Below are 18,613 nucleotides of genomic sequence, written 5' to 3' on the forward strand. Positions count from 1 at the left end.
TGCTTCTTATCCAGTTGTAATCCTTTGGCTACTCCTTGGTGACATTGTGCCTTTCACTTCTTACTTCACTGGTAGAAAGTCAGCATTTCTCTGCTCTTCTTAAAAGTGGGTGTGATTAACTTTGACATGTTTACTTGACATAAAGTTAATCACTCAACACAATGGGAACCTGAAAAGGGAGAGGCAAGGAGGTGGGGCTGGGGTACAGAGGGTGCCAGACCGGAGGAGCTGGGGCCGGAGGGAGTGGGCACCAGATGGAGAGATGAGGGTGGAAGGAAGGGGCCGGGGACGAAGAGGGAACGCTGGGGGTAGAGGAGGGGCGGGATTGTAGAGCTGGGGTGGGGCGGGGAGTTGGGGGCGGAGGAGAAAAGCGGGGGGACTCAGCGGACTGGGAAGAGAAGCTAAAGGAGGCAGAACTGGGCTACTGAGGGGCTGGGCTGGGAGGTCGGAGGGGCCCAGCCGGGGTGGGAAATGGAGGGATGGGAGTGGGAGTCAGAGGGCGGGGCCTGGGGTGTAAGGAACAGAGTGAACTTGGTGGGTTCCGAAGAGTGTTGGTGTCCGAACTTGGCGAGAGAGCCTGGGCCAGAAGGCTCGGCCCTCGGCCCATGCGTGGTGAGGGATACCCTGCCGAGAAGTCCGCGGCCACGGGTGTGGCTGGGGGGGTGTTGTGTATTCCACGGTACCCGCCCCCCATATACACACACTCCGGAGTTCCAAGTCTTCGTCTCTGGTCCCGCCTCTTTCTTGGAAGTGACAGGCCGCTCGCCCAATTAGAGCCGCGGGCCTGGCGCGGCGCAGCCAACCGCGCGTCGGGGGGCGGAGCTGGGGAGGGGGCTCGCGGGCCAGGGGAGGGGGCTGGGGGCCTCGAAGGGCTCCAGAGCGGCGAGTGGCGAGCCATGGCGCTGGGGCTACAGCGCGCAAGGTACTGGGCCTTGGGTGCAGGAATGCTAGGAATTGGGGGGCTCTTCTTGCAGCGACCCCCTGAACCGGGTGGGGAAGACGTGAAGGGCTCCCTCGGACGCGCGGTTGGAGGCACATCCCCGCCTCCCCCTCCACCCTAAGGGATTGCCGGGTGGGGGCATTTCCCCAAGTCCCCTGCTGCCACGCCCCTCTAGCCTAGGGCGACTTCGGGGTCTAATCCTTGATTTCCTGCTGCTCCGGGTTCGCTTCCCCTCCTCGTAGGGGGTGAAACTCGGGGTCCCCACAGAATTGGGGGTGGTTGCGTTTGAGCAGTTCCCGGTTTCTGCAGGAGGTATTTTCCGTCCGCATATTGACCATCTGGCCCCTGAGCCCCCAGAAGTGAAGTTGCTCGTTGCCACCAGACCCGTGGGATCCTAGGGGATACGAGGTGTCCCCAAATTGAGCCTTCCCAGATATAGTCTCTAGGAAGCGAAATCCCCTTTAATTGGACCCTCCCTGACATAGTCTTCCAAACCTTAGGTTCCCTAGAACTAGGCAGAGGGGGTCACCTTTCAGAAGCCACCTGGGACCCTTCCCGGGGCCTTTTTGTATCCTTTGGAAGGTAGGGTCACCCCTTTAATACCAGGAAAACAACCTGACCCAGTTATCAAGGTCCAATCTCTTATCTCACTCATCCACCCCCACGTAGTCCCTGCGAGGCTGGGAAGGGGCACCCAAGCCTTATTTTGGGAAGACCCCCGAGAGGTGCCCAGCCTGATTCAGGTCCAGCTGTGATGGGAGCACCCCTTGCCACGGGCCCAGGTGGGGTCACCCTGAGCAGGGGGTGGGTTTCTGTGTCCCCTCGCCAGCAGGTGCAGATCTGCTGGGGCAGCACAGACCGGTGCTCTGGGGCTACTGTCAAGGGGTCCTCTCTGGTCATGTTTTCATGGGACCCGGGAAAATGTCCCTGGCCCTTGGTTTCCCCCATCCAATCTGAGGCGTCCAGGAAGCCTCACCCCTTCCCCTCCTCCCTGGCTTTGCAGGTCTGATTGGATCCGTCCACACTTCCATGTTTTCTAACCCCCCATCTATTCCCCCCACCAATTCTATTCCAGTCTCTGGCTCTGGGCCTGCCAGGGAACTCTATCCCACCCTTTCTGGGCCAGCCCTGGCCCAGCCCCTTCCAGCACCCCCTCCTGGTCGGGTGGGCGCCCCTCTTAGCTGAGCTGGGGCGCGCCCCCCTCCCCATCCAAGGCCAGCCCTTTCCTGTGGTGTCATCCGAGCCCACGCACCTCCCATTCATAACTCGCACCCCGATCCCGGACACACTCCATCCCCTCCTGCACCCCCAGGATGGCACGTAGGCCAAACAGGGTCTGGGTGATGGTGAGTGGGGCCCCCCCATACTCCCTTACCCCCATCCCTTCTTCCAGTGTGGCCTTATGCCACCCCGCCTCAGGCAAGGATGCTTCTCGGGGGATCCCTGATGGGCACTCAGCCCCAGGCGTCCCCAGGTCAGAGGGTTCCTGGAGAACATAGGACCTCGGGCACAGGCCCCTCCCTGGATTACCATGTCCTTGGGAATTAACAGAGTCAGGGGTAGAGAGACTCCCCCCAACCCCAACCCCAACCCCAAGTCCCTTCTCAAATCCAGACTCTGGCTCTGGCCCCTCGGGTCTCTCAGGTCACCTCAGGGCAATCCAAGAGGTGTCTCTGCATGGATTTCAACCTAAACACCCTCCCCAACTTCTGCACTCTCTGTAAGACCCCCAATATCCAGCTGAGTGTCAGAAGAGAGAGGCCCAGGGGCAGCGCTGAATGTGAGGGAGGGTGTCCCGCTTTCTCCGTGCCTTTGCTCTTGGGGGGCAAGTTCTTCAGGGTGGGGAAGAAGTGGGCTTCTCCCTCTCTTGGCTGGGGTTGGGGAGGCACCAGGCCTCTGTCCCCGTTCCCAGACCCTACCGTGGGGCCTCCCAGCCTGGCCCCGCCCCCTGTTCTCTGCCGGAACACAGAGGAAGGGTGGCAGGGTTCCAGCTGCACGTCCCAACCTGGGCAGAGTGCCAAGGGGCTGGACCAGGGCCGGCAGGGAGCCAGCTGTGGAAATCTGGAGGCAGTGGGGTGGGACAAGGGGAAGGGACTGGGACCACTGGGCAGAGAAGGGGCAGGACAGGGGTCCTTCGAGTGGCACGCCCACCAAGGCATGGCATTTAAGAACATAGGCCCAAAGTCAGGGTTCACATCGCCGCTCACCCACTTCCTGGCTGTGTGGCTTTGTGCGGGCGATTGCCCTTTGAGGCTCAGTCAGTTTCCTAGCCTGGGCAGTGAGGGTTATGCCCCCCGACCTCGGCCCCTGCACCAGAGCAAGATAAGGAGCAGTGAGGGGACGGATCTTAGGTGTGGGCCACCTGAGAGGTGGGCAGTAAACTGTGCTCAAGTCAAACCAAGTTCTGGGCAGAAGCAGGTACGTGGTGGGACCGACAGACGTGGTGAGCGTTGTTGTGCATTGGCCGAGGGCTCCAGGATGACCAGCTAGGTTCTTTGGGCCGGATTAATGCCAGTGCTTAGAGCCTCCGTTTCTGACTCTATAAAAGGGAGCTTGCCTTTCCTGGTTCATAGAGTTACTCCAAGGATTTAATGGGGTCTCCAAGCTCACAAGTGTCCAGTACAGCAGAGCGCTCCTTATTATTGCTGTCACTATGATTTAGTCTTCTTTTCTTGTTTAAAAGTTATGTGTGCAATCACACACACACACACCCCGTGGGGTTACCACGGAAGCCCAAGGGTTTCTCTAGTGCCTAAGAGGCTCCTAAACCTTCCGCCCCTGATATGGACAAAAGCTTTATACAGCACTAGCCAATGGCCAGGCCTGGTACCAAGCCTTTAATGTATATTCACTGAACCTTGACAACAACCCTGTGAGTTTGTGTGGTTATTAGGCTCAGAGAGGCTGTGCAACTTGTCCGAAGTCACACAGCTAATAAGTAAGTGCCAGAGTGGAGACTGGAACCCTCGAACTGGAGGAACCAGCCACTACTCTGTTTAAAGGGAAAGGCTAGATCATCTGTGAGGCAAGCGAGAGGCCCACACTTTCTGTCAGAAGAACCTCTGGAGAACTGGCTGGGAGCTAGAAGGAGGGTCCCTCCGCAGCCACTAGCTACTCCTTCTATGGAGGGAGCAGGCACTGGGCCATGGAGAGGATTATAGAGCCCAGCTGCCCAGGAGGTGGGGGGCCAACCCCACCCCCACCCCATTCTTCTTCCCACCCCCTGTTCCCTGGCCCTGGGCCCCCAGCTCAGGGAGGCCCACCCACCCCCACCCTCTGGGCAGGAAGACAAACAGGGCTGGAGCAGAACGGGACAGGAGGACGGAATGTCCTCTGGGCAGAGCAGGACTGGAGGCCCCTGCCCCCTGCCAGCCAGGCGGGAGAGGGTGAGGGCAATTGCTGGCTCCCTCCATGCCTCCCCCAGCCTGGCCCCTTCTATGCCTCCCACCCAGTTGCAAGGAACAGTTTTTTCCTCATCTGTCTGCGGAGAAAGGAGAGTCCCCTCCTCTCCCCGGACCAAGCCTCTGGGTGGGCCCGGAGGTCTCCTGCTGGGGAGGGCAGGGAGTGAGTCTGGTGCCAGAAGTGGCCTCAGGCTCTTAGGAAGGGGCAGCTTTCCCTCCAAGAGTTTTGTTTGGGATGTGTGTGTGTGGGGGGGGGCGGTGCGTGTGGTGTCACAGGGAAAGAATTAGAAAAATGAAGGGTTTGGAACCTCACTGTCTGAGTTCAAATCCCAGCTCTGCCAGTTAATGGCTTTGTGACTTTGGGGGCAAAGGACTTCACTTCTCGGAGCCTCAGTTTTTGTTTTTGTTTTTTTTGGAGCATTTTTGTTTTTATTTTTTTTTTAAGGCCACACCTGGAGCATATGGACGTTTCTGAGCTAGGGGTCAAATCAGAGCTGCAGCTGCCAGCCTATGCCATAGCCACAGCAATGCTGGATGCAAGCTGGATCCTTAGCCCACTGAGGCCAGGGATCGAACCCGAATCCTCACGGACACTACGTTGGGTTCTTAACCCATTGAGCCACAATGAGAACTCCTGAAATGGAGGTTTAAAGTGCCCTTTGCCTGGCGTTCTCTTGGGATTGAATGAGTATCTGGAGGCTGAGCACTTACTTAGTGCAATGCCAGACAGATAAATACCTAGAAAATTATAGCTGCTTATTAATTGTTTTATCAATATCATAAGTATAGATAAGATTACATATACTATATTATATGCAATACATGCTATAATTTTTTCTCAAAAATATAGAGTTGGGATTCAGACAGACCTGGAATTTAACTTTTTTTTTTTTCTTTTTTGTCTTTTTGCCTTTTCTAGGGCCACTTCCACGGCATATGGAGGTTCCCAGGCTAGGGGTCCAATTGGAGCCATAGCCGAGGGCCTACGCCAGAGCCACAGCAACGCAGAATCCGAGCCGAGTCTGTGACCTACACCACAGCTCACGGCAACGCCAGATCCTTAACCCACTGAGCAAGGCCAGGGATCGAACCCGCAACCTCATGGTTCCTAGTCGGATTTGTTAACCGACGGGAACTCCTGGAATTTAACTTTTAAGACAGTGGCAGAAACAGGGAGATGTACTGAAACCTGGAGATAAACCCAGGGACATACAACTGAGGAAAGTGAAGGGTTCAGGAGTTCTCACTGTGGCTGATCAGTAACAAACCCAACTAGTGTCCATGAGGATGCAGGTTCGATCCCTATCCTCGCTCAGTGGGTTAAGAATCCTGTGTTGCCTTCAGCTGCAGTGTAGGTTCTGGATGCGGCTCAGGTCCTTCGTTGCTGTGGCTGTGGTGTAGGTCAGCAACTGTAGCTCTGATTTGATCCCTAGCCTGGGAACTTCCACATGCTGAGGGCGCGGCCCTAAAAAGACCAAAAAAAAAAAGGAAGTGAAGGGTTCAGGCATACCAGTGTTCAGACCTGGGCTTCACTGCTTATGCGAAAGCACTCTCCCTCTCTGAGTGTCATCTCTCTTTTTTTTTTTTTTTGGTCTTTTTGCCATTTTCTTGGGCCACTTTCATGGCATATGGAGGTTCCCAGGCTAGGAGTCGAATCAGAGCTGTAGCCACTGGCCTACGCCAGAGCCACAGCAATGCGGGATCCGAGCCGAGTCTGCGACCTACACCACAGCTCATGGCAACGCCAGATCCTTAACCCACTGAGCAAGGGCAGGGATCGAACCCACAACCTCATGGTTCCTAGTTGGATTTGTTAACCACTGAGCCACGACGGGAATTCCTGAGTTTCATCTCTTTAGTGAGGATGATTTTATTACCCTGCTTCTAGGGGTGTCAGAGCTAAAGGGGTTAATGTAAGTTACACATTTGGCACAGGCTCTGACACAATAGTAGAAGCTGGATAAGTGGCAGATATTTCTGAAAATACGATAGTCATCCACTGCTTCCAACCCCAAAGGCAGAATCCTGGCATTTGAAGTGGATTAAAGGGAAGGAATGAGTGGTTAGCCGTTGGCTGGACAGACCCTGGGGTTGGTTTGCTGTGTCACCCTGGCAGGGCCCCTGATGGTGGGTGGTTGGACTTTGAGATCTGTGCGCCAAGATTCTGAGAACTCTGCTCAGCTGAGGAGGGGAAAGGGCAGGAGAGGGGGTTTTGGGAGGCTGCAGCGCTGGGGACCTGCGGGGGCTGCAGGCTCTTCTTCATGTGCGCTCTCTTCCCTGGCTCCTGGCCAGCTCTGCCACCCTCCTTCTAGCAGGAGGCCTCCCTGTTCCCCAGTCGCCCCAAGCGCGGGGAATAAACAGCAGATACGTCAGGGAGGGGACAGAGCGGCCCTGGGCAGCCTTGGAGAGAAGTGAGGCGCCAGAGGGCAGCATGGGCTAGCGCGGGGACAGATAAAAGCCACTCCACGGTATAACCCAGCCAGGCCCTGAGAACTCTGGGAACTCACCAGGGCCACACAGCGAGGCCCTCACAGTCTCGGCTCTGCCCTCTGTAAGCCCAAGGCCCATGTGGAAGCACCCCACGCGCTTGTCCCATCCAAGTCCCTTCCCGGGGCGCCGCCAGTGAACTCTGCCCATGCCCTCAGGTCGAGCACCGAGCTGCGCAAGGAGAAGTCCCGGGATGCGGCCCGCAGCCGGCGCAGCCAGGAGACCGAGGTGCTGTACCAGCTGGCACACACGCTGCCCTTCGCGCGTGGGGTCAGCGCCCACCTGGACAAGGCCTCCATCATGCGCCTCACCATCAGCTACCTGCGCATGCACCGCCTCTGCGCCGCAGGTGAGCCCCGCCCCTGGGAAGTCCCCCCTCGGCGAGGCCCTGCCCCCGAAAAGGTACTTCCCCAGGGAGGCTCCTCCTCTGGGAAGCCCTATTCCGACAAGGCCCCGCCCCTCTGGAATCAACAGCCTTGCAGAGGCCCCGCCCCCTTCGAGTTATGGGCCCAACGGAGCCCTGTTTCCTAGAAAGCCCCGCAGTCTCTCATTTGCGAGGCCCCGCCCCTTGGAATGCGCCCCTGGGGAGTTCCACCAGGGAACCGGAGGCCCGCGAACTCCCGAGGGTTTTCCTTTGGAAGATCCCTACCTCCTTAGAATTCTGCCCCTACTCCCACCCCGGAGGCCCTGCTCCCTTAGAATTCCGGTCTGTGGTGGTCCCACCCTCTTCTTGGGACTCCAAGCCACTGGGACGTTCCCCGCTCCCCTGGGGGTACCTCTAAGTTCCTCTGAGTGAGGGAGGGAGAGGGTGGCTAGCCAGGGCGGGCTCACGGCTGACTAGAGATGCCCCATGACCCTGGCCCGGACACCAGGGGAGTGGAACCAGGTTGGAGCAGGGGGCGAACCATTGGACGCCTGCTACCTGAAGGCCCTGGAGGGTTTCGTTATGGTGCTCACCGCCGAGGGAGACATGGCTTACCTGTCGGAGAATGTCAGCAAACACCTGGGCCTCAGTCAGGTAAGAGGAGCTGCCTGCTCTGAGCAGGAAATGCGGGGATGCAGAGGTGACCACAATCTCCTTAGCCCTGTTTTGACACAGCACAGTGGGGAGACAAATATGTCACCAGACAGGAAGATGTGGAATGCGCAAGGCTGGGGCGGGGCAGCCTGGGGGCTGTACAAGCCTGGCGTGGAAGGTGGTACCTGACCCCTTCTGGGACGGAATTGAGGGCTTCCTGGAGGAGAAGGCATCTGAGCTAGAACCTGAAGGACTTAGCCGGGGGGCATGGATGGGGCCAGAGAAGACTGGCCTTGTACGTGGCCGAGGGAACAGAATATGCAAAGACACAGAGGTGAGCCAAAACAGCATTTTCAGCATTCTCTTGTGGCACAGCAGGTTAAGGATCCAGCATGGTCACTGCTGTGGCTCTGGTCACTGCTGTGGTGCAGGTTCGATCCCTGGCCTGGGAATGTCCACATGCCAAAAAAACAAGAACAAAAAAAACAAACCCCCACCAGAGCATTTTGGGGAAAGAAAGGCATTTATACAATCTAGATGTAGAGGCAGTGGGGAAAAGTGAGAGAAAAAAAGGCTAGACAGGTCATCATTTAGGACCAGAATAGAAGGTTTATCTCCAGGGTACTGGGGAGCCATGGAAGGATTATTAAGCACGGGAGAGGTTGTGTCAGAAAGGAAGAACCTGATTTATACTTTATGAAAGATCCCTCTAGGTGCTGCACAGAGATAGGAATTGGAGGGAGTGAGACTAGAGGCTGGAAAACCCATAAGGAGGAGGATGCAGGGCCCCAGGTGGGAGAAGAGGAACAGGGGTAGCGACCTGGGGATGAGAAGACAAACAAGAGACATGTGGGGAGTAGAACCACTTCCAGCTGCTCCTTACAGCGAGCGCCTGGAAGGGCTGCCGGCCTTCCGCCCAGCTCACATCCACAGTTGGCATCCGTTCCTTTCCCCCGCCTGGTTATCCCACTCGGTACCAGTTTCTCTGTCAGTCTGAGCTACAAGAGCTACTGTCAGGAGTTCCCATCATGGCTCAGTAGTTACTGAGCCGGACTAGTATCCATGAGGATGAGGGTTTGATCTCTGGCCTCGCTCAGTGGGTTAAGTATCCGGTGTTGCCATGAACTGTGGTGTAGATGCAGCTCAGATCTGGCGTTGCTGTGCCTGTGGTGTAGGCTGGCAGCTACAGCTCCGATTCGACCCCTAGCCTGGGAACCTCCATATCCCGCGGGTGCCGCCCTGAAAAAGATAGAAGACAAAAAAAAAGAGGTACTGTCAGGTGAGGGCCCTTGCACTCCTCCCCTAGCCAGCATTGGCTCAGGGCTGGGAGCTCTGGAGGTTCCCTTTCACTTATCCATCCCCTCCCAGCACCAGGCTCATTTTCCTGAACCGAAACAAGGAGTTGGGTCTTTGGCTTGCCAAACAAGTGGAATTTGACTGGAGTCTCACCACAGGGCCTTTGCACTTGCCGTTCCCTCTTTCTAGGACACACTACTCCAGAGAGCCACAGGGCCACCTCACTGGCTTTGTTCAGCAATTTGTGTAAATGTCACTTCCTCAAGACACCGTCCCTGACTTCTGCCCCTAAGATAGCATCTCTATCACTTCCTCTTCTTGCCCTGCTTTCATTTCCGTCGCATCATTTAGTATATTGTTTGATGCAGTGCGTTGTTTTCTTTGTATTTGTTCATTGGCTATCTCCCCCACAAGCCAGTAAGCTCTGAGAGGCAGGGATTTTGTTTTTTGTAGTCACTGCTGTGCCCATACCATTTGGAAGAGTACCCAGCATCTAGCAGGCTGAAGAAAGGAATGAATGAATGAATGAATGAGTGAATAAGGAGACTGGGGGAGACATCCAGGGTCATGAATGAGGGCAGGGCGACTAGGTGGGAAGGAGATGGGTCAAGGCCCTGATGAAAATGCTTTTCCTGGTTGTTCTTGTCATGGTTCTGTGGTTAAAAAATCTGACTAGGAACCATGAGGTTGCAGATTCGATCCCTGGCCTCACTCAGTGGGTTAAGGATCTGGTGTTGCCATGAGCTGTGGTGTAGGTCGCAGATGTGGCTCTGATCTGGCGTGGCTGTGGTATAGGCTGGCGACTACAGCTCTGATTGGACCCCTAGCCTGGGAACCTCCATGTGCCATGGGTGCGGCCCTAAAAGGACAAAAGACCAAAAAAAAAAAAACCCTCCCCCCCGCAAAAAAAACCCACTAGGAGTTCCTAGTCATGGCCCAGCAGTTAACAAACCTGACTAGCATCATGAGGGCACAGGTTCGATCCCCAGCCTTACTCAGTGGGTTGGGGATCCGGCGTTGCTGTGAGCTGTGGTGTAGGCCAGCAGCTGTAGCTCTGATTTGACCCCTTAAAAAGCAAAAAAAAAAAAAAGCTTTTCCTGCAAGACACCCTCCTGTTTCCCCCCTCCCAGCTTGAGCTGATCGGACACAGTATCTTCGATTTTATCCATCCCTGTGACCAAGAGGAGCTTCAGGATGCTCTGACTCCCCGGCAGAGTGAGTTCCCTGGAGGCCTCTGTCCCCACATTTCAGAAACAGGCTTCATTCTTCCTTCGGCATGCCCCCTCCCCCTCTGGAACACTGGCCTGAGAAAAATGGGAAGACGAGGACGTGGCCCTGTCTAAGGGTCTATGGGGACACGGCCCCAGCCTGGGGGCCTGAAGAAGCACGACCACCCCTGGGAGAGCCTCTCTGGTTCCAGGTCTCCATTTGGGGGGTGAGGCTGGGGAGAGCTTAGTAACCAGGGTGCTAGAGGGAACTGGGCCCTGCCCCCAGCTGCCCGGTGACCTGCTCCTCCCGGCCCCCCTGTGGCCCCCTCAGGCCTGTCCAAAAAGAAGCCGGAGGCCCCCACCGAGCGGTGCTTCTCCTTGCGCATGAAGAGCACGCTCACCAGCCGCGGGCGCACCCTCAACCTCAAGGCGGCCACCTGGAAGGTGCGCGGGGCCTGGCCTGGAGGAGGGTGAGGGGTGCTGGGGCTGGGCCTGAGCCCTGAAATTCCAACAGTGCGTGGGCGTCTGGGGGTTCCCTGGTCAGGGATGCAGTGGGGGCGTTCTCAGGCTGGCTCTAACGCCTCCTTTGGGTACCTAGGAGGTTGGGGATCTGGAGGGGAGGTGTCTTTGTATCTTTTCTGAATCTGGTCTCCGTGGGCCTGGGGCGGGGTCCTCAGCATCCTGGGCCTGGAGTCTCCATGGGGTTGAAACCCGGCATCCTTAGAGCTCCCTGAGTCTTAGAATCTGGAGGTTGTCAGAACCTCCTTAGGTCGGGTCTCTAGGGAGTTGAGGTCTGGGGGTCCTCAGAGTTCCCAAAGCTGGGTCCCTTCTCCACCTCAGCTCCCTGAGGGGAGGGGCCCACAGGGACGTACCTTCCAGCCCCTCGGGTAGCCTCAGGTCCAAGGGCATCACCGCCTTCCCTGCCCTCAGGTACTGCACTGTTCTGGACACATGAGGGCCTACAAGCCCCCTCCGCAGACTTCCCCCGCTGGGAGCCCTGGCCCCAACCTGGAGCCCCCCCTGCAATGCCTGGTGCTCATCTGTGAAGCCATCCCCCACCCTGGCAGCCTGGAGCCTCCGCTGGGCCGGGGGGCCTTCCTCAGCCGCCACAGCCTGGACATGAAGTTCACCTATTGTGACGAGAGGTGGGCAGGAGCCTGGGGCCCACCCATCCCCTACCCACCCACCCGCCCGCCAGCCCGGAGCCTCTTCTTCCTTTCTGCCCAAGTTCACTCACCAGCCACTCTCCTACTCCCCAGCTTCTCCCTCGGGTCTGTTACTGTCTCTCTGACTCAATCTGTCTCTGTCTCTGAATTTTCTGTGAGTCTTCTTGTTTGGGTTCAGATGGTGGGATTAAATACCAGCTGTTCACCCTTGGCCAAGTGACTTCACTTCTCTGTGCTCCTTTCCTCATCCACCCTATGGAGCTAACACAACCTACTTGGAACAGGTGTTCTGAGCACTCAGTTGTCTAGAATGAGGCACTCTTGAAGTGCCTCTTTTTTTTTTGTCTTTTGTCTTTTGTTGTTGTTGTTGTTGTTGTTGTTGCTATTTCTTGGGCCGCTCCCGTGGCATATGGAGGTTCCCAGGCTAGGGGTTGAATCGGAGCTGTAGCCACCGGTCTGTGCCAGAGCCACAGCAACTTGGGATCCCAGCCGCGTCTGCAACCTACACCACAGCTCACGGCAACGCCGGATCGTTAACCCACTGAGCAAGGGCAGGGACTGAACCCGCAACCTCATGGTTCCTAGTCGGATTCGTTAACCACTGCGCCACGACGGGAACTCCTGAAGTGCCTCTTTTTAAGAAATCATTATCATCATGATTACTTTTTTATTTTTAATTTTTATTTTTTTATTTTTTAGAATACTATTTTTATTTATTTATTTATTTATTTAGGTCTTTTTGCCATTTCTTGGGCCGCTCCTGCAGCATATGGAGGTTCCCAGGCTAGGGGTCAAATTGGAGCTGTATTTGCCAGCCTACGCCAGAGCCACAGCAATGCGAGATCCGAGCCGCGTCTGCCACCTACACCACAGCTCACCGCAATGCCGGATCGCCAATCCACCGAGCAAGGGGCAGGGATCGAACCCACAACCTCATGGTTCCCAGTCGGATTCATTAATCACTGCGCTACGACGGGAACTCCTATTTTTATTTTTATTTATTTTAATTTTTTTGTCTTTTTGCCTTTTCTAGGGCCACTCCCGTGGCATATGGACGTTCCCAGGCTAGGAGTCAAATCGGAGCTGTAGCCGCTGGCCTATACCACAGCCACAGCAATGCAGGATCCAAGCCTTGTCTGCAACCTACACCACAGCTCACAGCAATGCCAGATCCTTAACCTGCTGAGCGAGGCCAGGGATCGAACCCACAACTCATGGTTCCTAGTCGGATTTGCTAACCACTGAGCCACGATGGGAACTCCCATGATTACTGTTTAAAAAAAATTCTTTTGGCCATGGTGTTCAGCAGCTTGATGTGGGATTTCAGTTCCCAGACCAGGGATGGAACCCGGGCCGCAGCAGTGAAAGTGCCGAATCCCAACCACTAGACCACCAGGGAACTCCCCTTGTGATTACTTTTTATTTCTATTTCTTTCTTTCTTTCTTTTTTTTTTTTTGTCTTTTTGCTATTTCTTGGGCCGTTCCCGTGGCATATGGAGGTTCCCAGGCTAGGGGTCTAATCGGAGCTGTAGCCACTGACCTACGCCAGAGCCACAGCAACGCAGGATCTGAGCCGCGTCTGCAACCTACACCACAGCTCACGGCAACGCTGGATTGTTAACCCACTGAGCAAGGGCAGGGATGGAACCCGCAACCTCATGGTTCCTAGTCAGATTCGTTAACCACTGCGCCACGACGGGAACTCCCTATTTCTATTTCTTCTTTCTTATCTTTTGGTGATTTTCTGTCTTCCTTTCTTGTCCCCTCTCCTATTTCTTTCATGTTCTTTTTTTGCTTTCTTTTCATCCCTCTTCCCGCTTTTACCCTCTCCCCTCTCATATTCGTTTCCTATGGCAGCTGTAACAATATCAGGTGTAGTGGCTCAAAACACCACAAATTCAGGAGTTCCTGTCATGGCTCAGCGGTAATGAACCTGACCAGTATCCATGAGGATGTGGTTTCGATCCCTGGCCTCGCTCCGTGGGTTAAGGATCAGCATTGCCATGAGTCGTGACGTAGGTTGCAGATGTGTCTTGGATCTGGCGTTGCTGTGGCTGTGGTGTAGGCCAGCAGCTACAGCTCTGATTCAGCCCCTAGCCTGGGAACCTCCATGTGCTACAGGTGTGGCCCTAAAAAGACAAAAATGAAAACACCCCACAAATTCTCTCTCTCACCGTTCTGGAGGTAGGACGTCTCCGGATGCTAAGATCAGGGCTGTGTTCTTTCTGGAGGCTCCAGGGAAGATTGTTTCCTTCCACAGTGGCTCCTGGAGCCCTCCCGCATGCCTCGGCTCCTGGCCCCTTTCTCCATCTTCCAAGCAGGTCACTTCCATCTCCACCTCCACCATCACATCTCCTATTCTCCCCTCTCTTCTTTTTTTTTTAGGGCTGTATCTGCGAATATGGAGGTTCCCAGGCCAGGGGTTGAATTGGAGCTGTAGCTGCTGGCCTACACCACAGCTCACGGCAATGCCAGATCCTTAACCCACCGAGCAAGGCCAGGGATCAAACCCACATCCTCGTGGATTCTAGTCAGGTTAGTTACTGCTGAGCCAGGACAGGAACTCCCACCAGCTCCCCTCTTATAAGGACTCCTGTGATTACACTGCACCCACCCAGATAATCCAGGATAACCAATCTCAGGATCCTTGATTTAAGCACATCAGCAAACCCTCTTGCCCTGTAAGGTGGCCCATTCACAGGTCCCAGGAATTAGGATGCGGCCACCTTCAGGGGCCATCATTCATCCTCCCATGCTCCTTTTTCTGTTTCTCACTCTCCCTTTCTCTCTGTGACAACCCTGTCTCTCTCTGTCTTTCTGGCTTCCCCCCTGGGCCCCGGCCCCGGCCCTTGGCCCCTCTTCTGCCTCAGCCAGTTGAACTGACCGGGCCCCACTGCACCCACCTCAGGATCGCGGAGGTTGCCGGCTACAGGCCCGATGACCTGATTGGCTGTTCCGCCTACGAGTACATCCACGCGCTGGACTCGGACGCCGTCGGCCAGAGCATCCACGCTTGTATGTGTTCAGGTTCCATTTCCGGTGCTGCATGGCCCCCGCCAACACCAGCTCCCTGGTTCCCGCTCCCCCAAGGAAACTTCTCTACCCTGGCCCCTTCGTGCCCTGCCCCCAGAGCCTTCTCTCCCCAGTTGCCCTAACCCCTCCCCCTGCCCCTCCCCAGTGCTGAGCAAGGGCCAGGCAGTCACGGGGCAGTACCGCTTCCTGGCCCGGAGTGGTGGCTACCTGTGGACCCAGACCCAGGCCACAGTGGTGTCAGGGGGCCGGGGCCCCCAATCTGAGAGTATCGTCTGCGTCCACTTCCTGATCAGGTAAGCGGGAAGAAGGTGGGGTGGCTGTGTGCAAGGGTCTGGTCTGAGTGTTTGTGTATTGTGCACAGGTGTGTGAGAGGGCGTATGCATATGTATCCGTGTGGAGAACACGTGTGACTGACCACACACATGTCTGCATGTAGACACAGATGTACGTGTATGCTGTTAGTTTAAAATAAAAGCACTCTATATTCAAGTTTATTTTTATTTTTATTTTTTTGCTTTTAGGGCCGCACCTGCCGCACATGGAGGTTCCCAGGCTAGTGGTCAAATCAGAGCTATAGCTGCCAGGCTGCGCCACAGCCACAGCCACCCCAGATCCGAGCCGTGTCTGCGACCTACACCACAGCTCATGGCAATGCCAGCTCCCCCACCCACTGAGCGAGGCCAGGGGTTAAACCCACATCCTCATGGATACTGGTGGGATTTGTTTCCACTGTGCCACAACAGGAACTCCCCCCATTGTGGAATTTTTTCTTTTCCAGAATGTCATGTACATGGAATCCTACAGTATATAGCTTTTTGAACCTGTCTTCTTGCACTTAGCCTAATGTATTTTATTTTTAAAATTTTTTATTATAGTTGATTTACAGTGTTCTGTCGATTTCTGCTGTACAGCAAAGTGACCCAGTCATACATACATACATATATATATATACACACACGTTCTTTTTCTCATATTATCCTCCATCATGTTCTATCAAATGATTGGATATAGTCCTCTGTGCTATACAGCAGGGAGCCTCATATATTTTAAATTTATCTATATTGGGGGGTGTATCAGTAGTTCCTTTTTTTTTTTTTTTATCTTTTCTGGGGCTGCACTTGCGGCATATGGAGGTTCCCAGGCTAGGGGTCCAATTGGAGCTGTAGTTGCCGGCCTACACCACAGCCACAGCCACGCCAGATCCAAGCCATGTCTTTGACCTACACCACAGCTCACAACAACGCTGGATCCTTAACCCACTGAGTGAGGCCAGGGATCAAAGCTATGACCTCAGGGTTCCTAGTCGGATTTGTTTCTGCTGCGCCACGATGGGCACTCCAGTGGTTCCTTTGGATGCTGAGTAGTATTTTATGGTCTGAACAAAGGACCATAGTTTACCCATTCACCAGCTGGAGGACATTCCAGACCGTTTCCTATTTTGGGTGATTACAAAAACAGCTACTGTCAACATTCTCAAACAGGATTTTATGAGATCATATGTTTTCATTTCTCTTGAGTAAACACCTAGGAGTGGGATGGATGGGTCATATGGTCGGTATATGTTTAACTTCCTAAGAAGCTGCCAAACTGCCTTCCAGAGTGGCTGTACTCTTGCATTTCCCGTCTGCAACGCGTGAGCCTTCCAGTTTCTCTGCATCTTTGCCAGCATTTTGTATTGTCTGTATTTTTTTTTCCTCGTTTTTTTCTTAACTGGAACCATTCTAATGTGTGTGTGCTGGTAAAGAACAGGCTTCCTCCCTCCACGCATCTTAGAAGTGTGTCACCTTGATAACAGTGGGACGAGGGCAGCAAATTATCACACAAAACAGAATTATCGCTTTTCTTTGAAGATTCTCTTCTAGGACATGGCATTTATTTCTAAAGCCATAGGAGTTTTCCCAGAAGTTTTGCATCAAGAACGGATTCTACTCCCCCCCCAAAATTAAAAATAATAAACAGTAAAGAGGAGTTCCCACTGTGGTTCAGTGGGTTAAAGACTCGGCATTACCATAGCTGTGGCTTAGGTTGAAACTGTGACTCAGATTTGATCCCTGGCCTGGGAATTTACACGTGCCAAGGTTTAGCTATAAATAAATCAATAGAAATAAAAATACAAGGAACAGATTCTATTAGAAACCCTAATAGAAGTTGGTAACAGGAATATTCATACAAGTCTTCAGGCCACACACGAAAACAGGACTGGTCATCTTTGAAACGTTCTCACTTTAACACCTTTTCAAATCAGAATCTTTGAAAAATGTGTGTAGCCATGGAAAGAGGTCTCTTCGTTGTCAAAGCAAAGAAGGGGGACCCTCCCCTGTCTCTTCTGGAAGCTCCTTATCTTCATCATGAAGGTCTGCCCTTTTTTCCCCCCAACATTATGCGGAAGTTCCCGGGATCGAACCCTCGCCACAACAGCGACCTGAGCCATAGGGAACAACGCCAGATCCTTAACCCACTGAGTCACTAGAGAACTCCTAGGTGTGCCTTTGGATGGCCAGGCGCTGGGATTTCAATCCTTTGTCCTCCAAGCAAAGAGCAGGCCTGGGGAGTTCAGTGTTCCTGCCAGGAAAGTGGGTGAAGAGGGTCTAGAAGTTTACTTAGTAACAATGAGATGAGGAGCATAAGGTGTGACTCATCCTTTGTGCTGGGTACAAACTGTGTGGCGTGCAGCTGCGTGGCTCTGTATGTGCACTCAGGTGCTTATACTCTGCAGCATCTATCCCTCCTCTTCCACACTTAAGCCTCCTACCACTGCCGTGAACGCTTGCTCTGCAGGAAGAAAACTCAATGGATCCTTTTAACCCACTGTGCCAGGCTGGGGATTGCGCCCCTGCCTCTGAAGTGACCCAAGCCTCTGCAGTCAGGTTCTGAACCCACTGTGCCACAGCAGGAACTCCTATAGCTATTATCGATCCCCATTTTTTAGGGGGGAAAACTGAGGACAGAGAGGGGAAGTCACTTGCCCAAAGTCACAGAGCTAGTAACTGGCAGGGCAGGCTTTTGACCCAAGGCTGGACTGGAGGTTACACTTCCAACCACCAGATCGCACAGTCTCTTTTCTGACCATGTGCTGAAGTCAGAAAACCAGGAGTCTCTCCCGCATCCTTTTTCAAATCCCCTCCTGCTCCCATCAACTACCCACCTCGGGAGTGTATTTTGAATTTGTTTCCCTTCTCTCTGTTTCCATGGCCACCACCATTTCACACCTTGTTTATAACATACCTCCTGAGAGCTAAAGCTGGTCTGGACTCCACTGATCACACCAGAGCCGATGTCAGGGAGCAGGTTCTGAAATACAGATCAGTGCGTGTCTCTTCCCTGTTCAAAGCCCTTCTGCGGTTCCCCCGTTTCCCAGGGAGAAAGCTGAAGTACCTTGACATGGCTTGCCAGGCTGTGTGTGACCTGACTCCTGCTGGCCGTGCCTTCTCGCCCCCAACCTCAGGGCCTTTGCACATGTCGTCTCCTCTGCCCAGGATGCTCTTTCCTCTTCTCTCCTCCTCTTTCTCCTGAATTGTACCCACTCATTCTTCTGGTCTCAGCTCAAACATTACTTATCTGAGTCCCTATAGGAGGTCAGATCTCCCCATTTTCTCCCTGGTACCCTGTACTTTTGTTCCAGAGCAGTTAAAACTGTTTGTTCAAATTCCCTGGTGGCCTAGTGGTTAAAGATCTGGCATTGTCATTGCTGTGGCCCAGGTTCGATCCCTGGCCCAGGAACTTCCACAAGCCGGGGTGCAGCAAAAACAACAACAACAAAAACAAACCGTTTGTAATTCTCTTATTTGTGTGTGCAACGAGGCCTTCTTACTTGATTGCCCCTTTTCAAAAGTGCAAATCTTCTTCTCTGCTTTTTTTTTCCCCCAATACTATCTAACCCAACACTGCCCTATAAAAGTGTGACATGAGCCACATGTGTTATTTTGCATTTTCTCATAGCCATTAAAAAAGTAAAAAGAGGAGTTCCCATGTGGCTCAGTGGAAACGAACCTGACTAGTATCCATGAGGATTTGGGTTCGATCCCTGACCCCACTCAGTGGGTTAAGGATCTGGCATTGCAGTG

The 18,613-nt window shown here is 54.1% G+C and overlaps 1 protein-coding gene across 5 annotated transcripts in view; it reads left to right on the forward strand.

Moving 5' to 3' along the window:
• Positions 1 to 851: 851 nt before the first annotated feature.
• Positions 852 to 18,613, forward strand: part of HIF3A (hypoxia inducible factor 3 subunit alpha) — a 32,951-nt gene continuing 15,189 nt past the window's right edge. For 3 of the 5 annotated variants that reach the window (XM_047789674.1, XM_047789676.1, XM_047789673.1), the window contains exons 1-8: positions 852 to 922; positions 6,987 to 7,177; positions 7,701 to 7,846; positions 10,273 to 10,357; positions 10,682 to 10,794; positions 11,281 to 11,495; positions 14,425 to 14,531; positions 14,695 to 14,842. In XM_047789674.1, the coding sequence (XP_047645630.1) occupies positions 897 to 922; positions 6,987 to 7,177; positions 7,701 to 7,846; positions 10,273 to 10,357; positions 10,682 to 10,794; positions 11,281 to 11,495; positions 14,425 to 14,531; positions 14,695 to 14,842 (1,031 nt within the window). In that variant the 5' untranslated portion in view covers positions 852 to 896. Of the gene's footprint in view, positions 923 to 1,644; positions 2,287 to 6,986; positions 7,178 to 7,700; positions 7,847 to 10,272; positions 10,358 to 10,681; positions 10,795 to 11,280; positions 11,496 to 14,424; positions 14,532 to 14,694; positions 14,843 to 18,613 lie in introns of those variants that run through there. The other 2 variants (XM_047789675.1, XM_047789677.1) reach the window with 2 other exon arrangements.

Source organism: Phacochoerus africanus, chromosome 8 (genome assembly GCF_016906955.1).
Source record: "Phacochoerus africanus isolate WHEZ1 chromosome 8, ROS_Pafr_v1, whole genome shotgun sequence".
NCBI lineage: Eukaryota > Metazoa > Chordata > Mammalia > Artiodactyla > Suidae > Phacochoerus > Phacochoerus africanus.